Source organism: Sinocyclocheilus grahami, unplaced genomic scaffold, assembly GCF_001515645.1.
Source record: "Sinocyclocheilus grahami isolate Dianchi unplaced genomic scaffold, SAMN03320097.WGS_v1.1 scaffold21.1, whole genome shotgun sequence".
Taxonomy (NCBI): Eukaryota; Metazoa; Chordata; class Actinopteri; order Cypriniformes; family Cyprinidae; genus Sinocyclocheilus; species Sinocyclocheilus grahami.
In genome coordinates, this window is record NW_015505200.1 from 4,807,109 (window position 1) to 4,817,195 (window position 10,087).

Here is a 10,087-nt window from a genome sequence, read left to right on the forward strand (position 1 = left end):
CTCTCGAACGACCCCCTCCGCGAGTCCCCAGGGGGCGCCGGACCGCGAATTTAACCACCCGTAACTCCCGAACCCCGGGGGCTATTGACACAGGGGTGGTCTCATTCGAAAGCGGCTCCATTCAACTTTATTTCGTTGAAGTTTATTTCACTTCGGAACATTCATTCACGGATTTGAACTACCATCTTCACACACAGACAAAACTTACTAGAGAAGTGTGACATAATATACCTCTGTAAATAAATACAATATAAATTCACGTCTCGCGTTAATGCCCTTTGAAAGTAACATGTACGTTCCCTTGGAACTGGAATCATGGCGGAATTTCATGTGAAGTCCACTTACGGTCGAGTAAGACCACGCTTGAATGCTGCTGCCTGAACAAGAGACCTCCTTACTGAAGTGAAAGTGTTGACTGGTGTCACCATCTCGCGAACGTGCCGGCGGATCTCCACCAAAATCGGGGGATCCCTTCAGCTGGAAGATCCCTCTCGAATGCCACCCTCCGCACGTCGGTAGCCCCCCGGGATCGCTTGATTGGTCGGAGCTGGACCGCGAATTTAACCACCCGTAACTCCCGAACCCCGGGGGCTATTGACACAGGGGTGGTCTCATTCGAAAGCGGCCCTCTAGACGTACACTCGATTTGCGTTCGAGAGGGTTCCTCGAGCTGAAGGGATCCCCCGAATTTGGTGCAGATTCTCCGCGCCGTTACGGAGATATGGCCGTTCAAAATTTCAATGGTTTCCATAGACTAAGCTTTAATGCGTTTCATCCAGGTCGCCAGTAGCAAACAATGGAACACGCTCTGCTGGACAAAGTAATTACACCATTTTATCTGCATTATATGTTCTGTAAAAAATGTTTTTAAAAATGTCATGTCGGCCGCATATTCGCCGATACCGACATACTAGCGACAGGCTCATATCGGCCGATAATATCGGCAAAACGATATATTGGTTGGGCTCTACTAAGCACTACTAACTCCCGCTTACAGATTCAATGTAACGATAAATAAATGGTTGAAACCATTCCACATTCAGTCCCTGATGGACGCAAATTCTACTCACTTTTAAGTATCTAACGTGTCCCCTTCTGACTGCCATGAAGAGCCGTCACAGATCCCGACTCTGAAGATACCAAAAACAAAATAAGGTAATAAAAATACACGCTGACAAGGGGTGGTAGGGAAGGCAAAGGCAGGTTTGGGGGTTCAGAGTAAAATAAATAAACTAAAATAAATGAACTAAAATAAGTGAAGAGCAAAAAGATAAGATGAGCCACCTTCTGATATAATCTGTGGAAAAAAGAACAACAACCATCGTCCGTTAGGAGTGGTGTAGTTTCAGCGTGTATTTTTAGCACCTCACTTTGAGTCTGTCCCGCCTTCACAAAATCTCTGGGATGATATTATATACATGCTGTACTTGTTACATTACTTTACAATGTAAACCATTTTATTTTAAACACCTTTATTTTTGTTTTCAGAAATGGAAAAGGAAAACACCAAGAATTAAAATACTACAGTGTAAATACTACCTTAAGAGTTTAAAAGCAAACCTTCCTGAACTGCACTATTCATAAAAGTACCGTTCACCCAAAAATTAAAAAATGTTTCACTGTTAATTATATTCTTAAACAAATCAGCATATCATAAAAATCTACCTTATTATGTGAAACTATTTTCGCCTGCTCAAGTAATAATAATGATTAAAAAACACATTTTAACACAAAATGGCCGATTAACTCTAATCCGACATACGGAAACTGACTTGTAAAAAAATAAAATACAAAAAATTTGTTACAACTAATTGATATTATAGAGGTCGAAGAACAGCTGTTCAGGGGACAGTTCCGTAGAAATTCCCACGTTTCATAAATTTCATTCATTCATTCATTCATTCAACATATATTAGGGCGGTGGAGCTTATTAACCTTATCAAAATATACTACTGCCATAAATACTGACTACACTATTCAGACATTCGTAGGCTGTTGGAAAATAAATGAATAAAATACATTGTAATTCTGCCTAGTCGTGGGGGCGTGAAATTTACAACTACCCCGCAGCAGAACATCGCTCTTCCGGTCATGCTTGTCTAGATTACCTCGCCATTGTTACGGTTCCGTATCTTAGCTACAGAACAACAACCTTGCGGCATTACACAGCATGCTGGTAAAGAATCATCGATTCAAAAATAGTTCGAAGAATAAAATAGCACACAACATGAGGCCTCGTTCCCAACACACCGTCCCCATATTTTCGCGACGACTCGCTCTGTAAATCCCATGCAACTCTCGAGTTCAAACTCGAGCAGGCTGCGCTAAGGGGCCTAACCCTATTAAAGCCAAGGCCTCAAACAATGAATACACTTATAAACGTTACTAAATGCTAATAAACAAGTTCAATATAACAAAATCAAACGTTTAAATGTATATCTGGCGCCTTACCAACTTCAACGTCTCTCCAATTCTGCAGTAGAACGAACGCACGCGGAGCTTTAGCAAAACGTGGCTTTTTGGCGCTGCGCTCTCGTGACACAAAAACACACCACAAGGGAACTCTGCAAAGGAAGCAGACGTTTTAACCCCTCCCACTTTCAGAATCCATTCAGATTCCTCAGATCAAGTCACTAATAATAAAGTCAGGCATTTTATTCGATTGTATCAGTTTTATTGTGTAAAAGTAAAACGCCCCTGCTGTGCGTGCATATAAAATATTTCTAGAAGAACAGGTATTGTGAAGAGACACTAGTTTGTACGAGTTTGAACGGAATGATATATCATCAAAGTAATCAACAATAATATATATATATATATATAATGTGCAAGCATTCAGAAGAAAAATCACAAGAATTTAATTCCATAAGTGCGTTTTTATTCTTGGTCCAGGATTTGATACTCTTGTGGGGGTTGATGCCTCACTAGCTGTGCCACTATAATCCAAGAAATTACCTGAAGACAGAAAGGTCAGAGATAACATTAGAAATCTTGTAAAAGATCAGGGCATAAATTAATTATAATTCAAACCAAAAAGAGAACCACTAAAGATATTATAATGATGATGTGCACTGCAAGCAGTAAATTCTCCTCAAGTTTAATTTGACAGCCCTGGGGTGAGTCTAAAGTCCCATTGCAGGAGTGAAAGTTTTTGTTGCAGCAGCTCAGAGGAACTTCGTATTTCCCACTATGAATAAACCAGGGTGTTTCCAACCAGTCTGTGTAGTTCTTAACACTGCAACTGTAACAAAAAAGTGAAACAATCTGATTTAGCCAAAAAACACATAGAAATCCTGGAGATTTCTGTGCAAATACCTCACGCTGAAGGGCATTCACTGCTTTGGTATCAGGATCTTGGCTGTTACCACTGTAGTTCTGAAACACATCTTTAAGGGGAGACAAGTCTACATCAAGCTAAAAAAAAAAGATGTTTAATGTCAAAACCATTTCAGTGAAATACACTTCACTTTTATATAGCCAAATAACATAAAATTCCTATTACCTTCCCTTTATTAGTATATGCCAATGCCGCAGTAGTACCCAAAATGCACCACACAATAATGAGAAGATACACAAACTGAAAGACAAGAAATATACAAATATGAACACCACTGTCCATTCAATTATTTGTAGAGAAGCAATCTTGATAAAAATTCTGAAACCTCTTCTCGTTAAAGCCAACATGGTTCTGCCTTAATCGATTCGCGTGAACGCGAAATAATCAGTTCTATCAGTCTCTCCTCAGTCCAGTTCAACTTCAACAGTGGTAAAACACTACTAATGTGAAAGCGGACTTTACGGATTTAAATCGAAACCATACAAAACTTCGGAAGGGACATCAACCAGAATCTTCAAAGATCGCGCGCTCACTGCTCAAACGTGTTCGAACGGGGCTCCTCCCCCTTACAGAAACTTAACACATTAAACTATCTCTAGTTAACTGTTAACATAATCACTGGATTCAATATTTCGTCTGAATACTTCAAACAACTAATTATATTTAGTAATGTCAACGGTTTTGTTTTTTTTACAAAAAAAAGAGAATAATCAATGACGACTAAAAATGAGAGAGGCGGGGCATAGAGGACCTACAATAATGTACAGTATTTGAAAAATAATGTGTTTTTTGAACATTAAAGCATGTCAACATATTCTGTTACACCAAATAATGATCTTTAAAAAAGCATCATATGACTCCTTTAACTAACGAGTAGGGGGCACTGGACCAAATAAATAAACCATTAAAACCATGTATGAAGGGCAAGGTAATAGACTCAAATATGTATATGATAGATAGATAGATAGATAGATAGATAGATAGATAGATAGATAGATAGATAGATTTAGGACACATTAATTAATCATTAAGAATAATGGCGCTTCAAAACGCATAAAAAAAAGAAAACCGGTAATCACCAAGCATGATGATGATATAACAATTATTGAAATTTAAATTATTTTTGAAAACGAACGCAATTGTTACATTTGTAGCATTTTTAATATAAAATGTTACATTTATGTTGCAATCTGATAAATGCCAAATAAATAAAAACATCAAAGCTGTTTTTATTGGACGTCATTATTTTGCGACACATTTGCATTTCTTGTCATTGAGAAGCAAGATGGCGTCAGCATCAGAACATCAGGGTGCCGCAGACAGTGAACTGGACGAGTTATTAGACAGTAAGGTTTGAGGATGGCTTAAATATGAAAGTATCCACAGTTATAATGTGCAAATGTTTTACCCTTTAATAAAGTTACTGTTTAGTGAACTAGCGTTTAGGCAGCGGTTGTCACAGTGCAGTTGCTGCTATGCTATTGGTCTGGTGCTTGCGCTTGTCACAGTGATTGAAGTTTTTGTAACGTGAAAACATTAGATGTGCATCAGTTAATTAATTAGAGATCGTCACTCTGTCTTTTGTATAGTCACATAAAAATTTGTCAGTTATGTCCAACCAGGTTTTGTATCTAAACGGAGCTCATTATCGGAGCTGCTGTGTTTGTACTGGACCACTAGCTAGTTTTGCATCAGTCACATTACATGCCATCAAAACATATATACCTTGGTACTCCAGTGTAAGTGTTTCCTCATCTGCAGGTGCTCTTGATGATTTTGACAAGACCAATGTGCCTCCTGTGGCCCCTGAGGCCCCCACTGCCCCTGGTGCAAGCACGACAAGTGATGAGAAGGTAATAAACACATTTTCATTTTGAAATCAAGCCAAAAAATGATCAGAATAACATTGTATTATCTTTCCATAATTTTCTAGGCACTCTTGCAGTTCTACAGAGTTGGTTCCATCATTGCTGCTGGTTAATGTATTTGTTTTCTGTTCTTTTCATCCTCAGCCTCCTCTGTTGGAGGACAGTAAGTTCTTTGAGTCTCTCTTTGATGGTGAGATGGCCAATCAAGCACGTGAGGAGTGGGAGAAGGCCATGGCTGAGTTAGCGCAAGAAGAACCTGACCTAATACAGCATTTTCATAAGCTCTCTGAGGCAGCAGGTAAAGTAGGTGAGTGATCTGAAATGGAGCACTTTATAAATGTTGGATGTATTTGTATTTTCCAAATGTTTTGACTTTTTTTTTTTTTTTTTTTTTTTTTGTTTAGGCACAGATGTAGCTTCACAACAAGAGTTCACATCCTGTCTTAAAGATACCCTTAGTGGTTTGGCGAAAAATGCAGACAACCTGCAGGTAATGCCACTTGGAATTTCTCCTATTGGAATGTAATTGAAGGAAATAGTGGTTTTAATGATAAACTACAATTCAAAAGTTTGGGGTTGGTAAGATTTTTTAAAAATGTTTTGAAATAAGTCTCTTATGCTTACAAAGGCTCAATTTATTTGATCAGAAGTACAGTAAAAACAGTAATATTGTGAAATATTACAATTTAAAATAATAGTTTTCTTTAATTGTTTTAAATGGTAATTTATTCCTATGATGTCAAAGCTACATTTTCAACAGCCATTAACCCAGACATCAGTGTCACATGATCCTTCAGAAATCATTCTAATGTGATGACTTGATGACCAAGAAACATTTCTTATTCTTATCAATATTGCTTAATATTTATGTGAAAACCATGATTGTTTTTCAGGATTGTTTGATGAACAAAAAGTACAAAAGAACAGCATGTATTTGATCTTTACTGTCAGGTTTTATTAATTTAAAGCGTCCTTGTTGAATTTAAGTTTTAATTAATTTCTTCTTTTTTTTTTTTCTTTCCGACCTCAAACATTTAAATGGTAATGTATGTCAGAAGATGTGTAAAGAAATGTGATGAACATTCATAATTTTAAATGCAGAGTGCAGGGCTGGCTGGAGATGATCTGGTAAAGACCTTAGAGAACCTGGGATTGAATGAAAATGGGGGGGGAGGAGATGATGGCAATATTCTCCCAATAATGCAGTCCATCATGCAGAACCTTTTATCTAAAGAAGTGCTATACCCTTCTCTTAAAGAGATAACAGAGAAGGTGAGTTGTTTACAGCATCTGTATGACTCCTAATCACTGTCCTACTGTTCTGGTCCCAGTGAAGCGGGTATATGCCTGCCATTAATTAAACATTTCTTTTAAAAAAATCTTCCAACACATTCCATTTAATATTTGGAGGGAACAAAGTACTAATATGATGCAATTTGCATTTAGTACCCTGGATGGTTGGAGAGCAACAAGCAATCCCTTCCCACAGACCAGTTTGTGCGATATGAGCAACAGTACAAAATAATGGGAGAAATATGCAGCCAATTTGAGAAAGATGGAGACAAAGACAGCACGTTTGAAAACATTCTGGAACTCATGCAGAAGGTAGAAAGCAATTTTTAAAAATAATTTAGGGTCACCTTTTTATTCTGCTTACTGATTTTTTTGTAATGATTTTTTTTTATAAATGCATGAATTAAATGACATTTTTCTTGTACCCTTTTTACTTAAAAAAACATAATATTACTTAATAGAACCTTTCAATAACAGCACTATTAATATTTTTGTTCATGGAAATAATGTCTTACCCCTCAGCTGCAAGACTTGGGTCAACCTCCAAAAGAGCTTGCTGGAGAGGCAGTGAGTATTTTCTTTCTTTTTTTTTTCAAATAACAGTTATGCTATATTTACATCATCAATCAATCTCTTGTATTTTCAGCCTCCTGGCTTGAATTTTGACCTAGAATCTCTGCATCTTCCTGGAGCGCAAGGAGTCCCAGGACCAGAGCAGTGCTCAATCATGTGATCTCAATGAGGTTAAATTAATGTACATTTGAAAACGATACAATTTGGAGCTAATTATCTGAACCTGAGTTGGACACAGTTGATCATGCTCCCCTTTTAAAGGAGTTTGCTTTTGTGTCTGCACTGAAACTGTGAGCGTTCACGACATTAATTTTACTTTGTAGTTCTCTATGCACAGAGGTTCTTTTCATATTCATCCCTAATCCGTTCGCTGTCCTCACTGTAGAGCAGCTCGTAATGTTTTGAGTGAAATTTGATATCTCAGTGTGCTGACAGCTTGGTAAAAATCAAAGTTTTCTGAATTTTGTAAAGGTTTTACACTTTTACTTCAAGCACATTTGACAAGTATTGCGGTGGATTGTATTTTGAAGAAGTAGAGACAAATACGTGGAGCTCAAATGGACAGCAAAGGTAGTTACGGTTTGATTGGTTTAATTCTATTTTTAAATCTCAGAAGAATGGTCAGGGTCTGTTAATAGCTTCCATTAGATTGATGAATTTATTGAAATTATTTTAATTTACAGCATAATGTCCATTTATTATCACACTATATCATATATACTGTACTATTTCTGTGATTTGACAACTAATCAGTGACCAAAATGGATCTCATAGATAAAAAAAAAAAACTAACTGCAGACACTTCAGATGCAGGCTTATAATACATCCATAACATCATTCTTTGACCCGTAGACTGCATTTGTAATTGAGTAGAATAATTCTCTCTCCCTTTGTCTTCTAATGGTTACTATATCTATCTGCATATAGAGCAGTTTGGAGGGTTGCCATGTAAATTTAAATAATTCCCATCATTCCTATGGTGGTGTGTCTTTGTGATGTGCTATTATCACAATAGTCCTAATTTGCCTTGAATATTGAAAGAATACAAGAATATTGTTTCGTAGTTTAAAATGAATACTCTGTATTAACATTTAAAGAACATCATGTTAAATCCCAGGATACCTCAAAAGTGGATTAAAGTTTGTGGTCAAAGCTTTTGAGGGGATGTTTATATGGATCTTTTATGCAAACAGGTTAGAAATGGAATCCTTTCACAGGATCAAATGTGGAATTGGTTATCAGTTTGCTTTCTTGACACGTCATTGGCTATATGTCCGTATGGTATGGGATTATGTGGCCAATATAAAGATTATGAGAAGGATGGAATGGGCGTGCGGATGAGGTGGACAAAAATATGTAACACTCAGGGGTTGCTCAAACACCCAAGCACTTAAATTAGCTCATCAATATTCTTTATCCTGTATTCCCTAAAATGTACAGCTCATTGGTCTTGTCATACCTCACTATATAATGAAAGAACTGAACAATTGTCAAAAATCTAAATAAATGTTATAAACTTACAATGTTTTATATTCTTTACCTGACCAATTTTATTCCTACTACATATCAGTAACACCACTCTACACCCAGTTGTCTTATATATATATATATATATATATATATATATATATATATAAAATTTTATATCATGTATCTTTTTTTTTGTTTCAAAAAAAAAAAATCAAATTTTTTACAATTTTTCCCACCATTTTTATGGCTTTAACACTTTCTTTTATAATCACTTTATTAAGATGACTTAGTTTTTTTTTCTGATGTGTTTATGGCCGTTATATATATTCTATATTTGTAGGTAAATGTTCGGTTCTGTAATGAAGGGTGTCCAAAGTTGGAGCTAAACTCTGCAAGACACCCCTGTGTTATGAATATTTAATTGCATAATTTTAATTATGTATTTTAATCAATTTTACATAATTTTATGCACATAGCAATATATCATAAAAATAATTAGATATAGCATTTGTATGTTTTTTTATTTATTTATTTATTTTTTTAATTCAAATAATCAATGTCTTAATTTAATGATTAGGTAAACATTAAAATGTATTGTGACATCCAATTATGAACGAGAAGTTCCGATGAAAAGTGTAAATGTTGCGACACTAGTGTTAACATTTAGAATTGTAAAATAAGATTTTTTTTCTTCTAGATTTACGGGGAGATCACGAAACAAATTAGTATATTTTGTGATAATATGTAGTGGCACTAATAATAAAATGACTAAAATAGCAACAAGGAACAATACCATAAACTATTATTTACTGAGTAATTATTTACTCATGATTTTTATTTCGGTTTATTGAAAATGGTCTTTTAAATTACCGACTACTAAAAATGCTTTTTCATGTTTTTTGTTGTTGTTTTTTATTATGAATGCAAACATCACAAAGATGACATTAAAGATATACAACTTTGTATAGAGTACACAACATTTATCAACAATATGTACAATGTCATCTGAACATACAGAACAAAAAAGAATAAAAAGATAAAGAAAAAATAAAAATTGGAAGAAAGGGGGAAAAAAACAAAAACTTGAGGGTAAGATATAAATTTATATTTCAATTAGAGTATACAAATTAAAGTCATTACAAATTGAGGTTGTTCTTCTCACTTTCTTGTTTACAGAGGATTAAATAGTATTAAGATGCATTTAAAATTCTTAAAAAAAGAAATTGGTTTGTTGTTGGTGAATTTACATTTATGGATATAGAATTTGCCAAGAAAATAAATTACATTTATAACAAAACAAGCTTTGTTTTTATTAGAATCAGAATCAAAGTGTGCGTTTTCATGTTTTTTTTATTTGTTTTTTTATTATTATTATGCTTTAAACGACATATACAAAGCCAGGGTAACAAAGGATAAAAGAAAACAATATATATATATATATATATATATATATATGCATGACCTTTACATTACTCAAATATTTTGAAGACAGAACACAAACGGACAGTTTTAATTGCCTTTCTATTAGTACTATGTTGAATAGTAC

At 35.2% G+C, this 10,087-nt stretch overlaps 2 protein-coding genes and 1 long non-coding RNA gene across 5 annotated transcripts in view; 1 reads left to right on the top strand and 2 right to left on the bottom strand.

The window, feature by feature from the left end:
* LOC107557423 (ELAV-like protein 1) overlaps positions 1 to 2,554 on the bottom strand; it is a 7,845-nt gene extending 5,291 nt beyond the window's left edge. The window contains exons 1-3 of one of the 3 annotated variants that reach the window (XM_016240850.1): positions 2,452 to 2,530; positions 1,285 to 1,297; positions 1,071 to 1,130 (exon numbers count right to left, since the gene is read on the bottom strand). In XM_016240850.1, the coding sequence (XP_016096336.1) occupies positions 1,071 to 1,106 (36 nt within the window). In that variant the 5' untranslated portion in view covers positions 1,107 to 1,130; positions 1,285 to 1,297; positions 2,452 to 2,530. Of the gene's footprint in view, positions 1 to 1,070; positions 1,131 to 1,284; positions 1,298 to 2,451 lie in introns of all 3 variants that reach the window. The other 2 variants (XM_016240843.1, XM_016240856.1) reach the window with 2 other exon arrangements.
* Positions 2,555 to 2,700: 146 nt separating this feature from the next.
* LOC107557484 (uncharacterized) lies at positions 2,701 to 3,405 on the bottom strand. The gene is made up of 3 exons (XR_001605399.1): positions 3,316 to 3,405; positions 3,031 to 3,241; positions 2,701 to 2,955 (listed from the first exon to the last, which is right to left on the bottom strand). It is a non-coding gene; the product is annotated as an uncharacterized lncRNA (long non-coding RNA).
* A 1,191-nt stretch (positions 3,406 to 4,596) lies between these two features.
* LOC107557446 (peroxisomal biogenesis factor 19-like) lies at positions 4,597 to 7,487 on the top strand. The gene is made up of 8 exons (XM_016240866.1): positions 4,597 to 4,683; positions 5,099 to 5,190; positions 5,350 to 5,512; positions 5,610 to 5,695; positions 6,307 to 6,477; positions 6,652 to 6,810; positions 7,021 to 7,065; positions 7,145 to 7,487. The coding sequence occupies exons 1-8, from the start codon at positions 4,623 to 4,625 to the stop codon at positions 7,229 to 7,231; spliced, it is 864 nt and encodes a 287-aa protein (XP_016096352.1). The 5' UTR covers positions 4,597 to 4,622; the 3' UTR covers positions 7,232 to 7,487.
* Positions 7,488 to 10,087: the final 2,600 nt, after the last annotated feature.

Excerpts from the sequence above, each read along its gene's own strand:
- LOC107557446 (XM_016240866.1), top strand. The coding sequence starts at position 4,623 with ATGGCGTCAGCATCAGAACATCAGGGTGCCGCAGACAGTGAACTGGAC. Across the intron at positions 6,811-7,020 it reads TTCTGGAACTCATGCAGAAG|CTGCAAGACTTGGGTCAACC; the intron begins GTAGAAAGCAAT and ends CTTACCCCTCAG. Across the intron at positions 7,066-7,144 it reads AAGAGCTTGCTGGAGAGGCA|CCTCCTGGCTTGAATTTTGA; the intron begins GTGAGTATTTTC and ends TTGTATTTTCAG.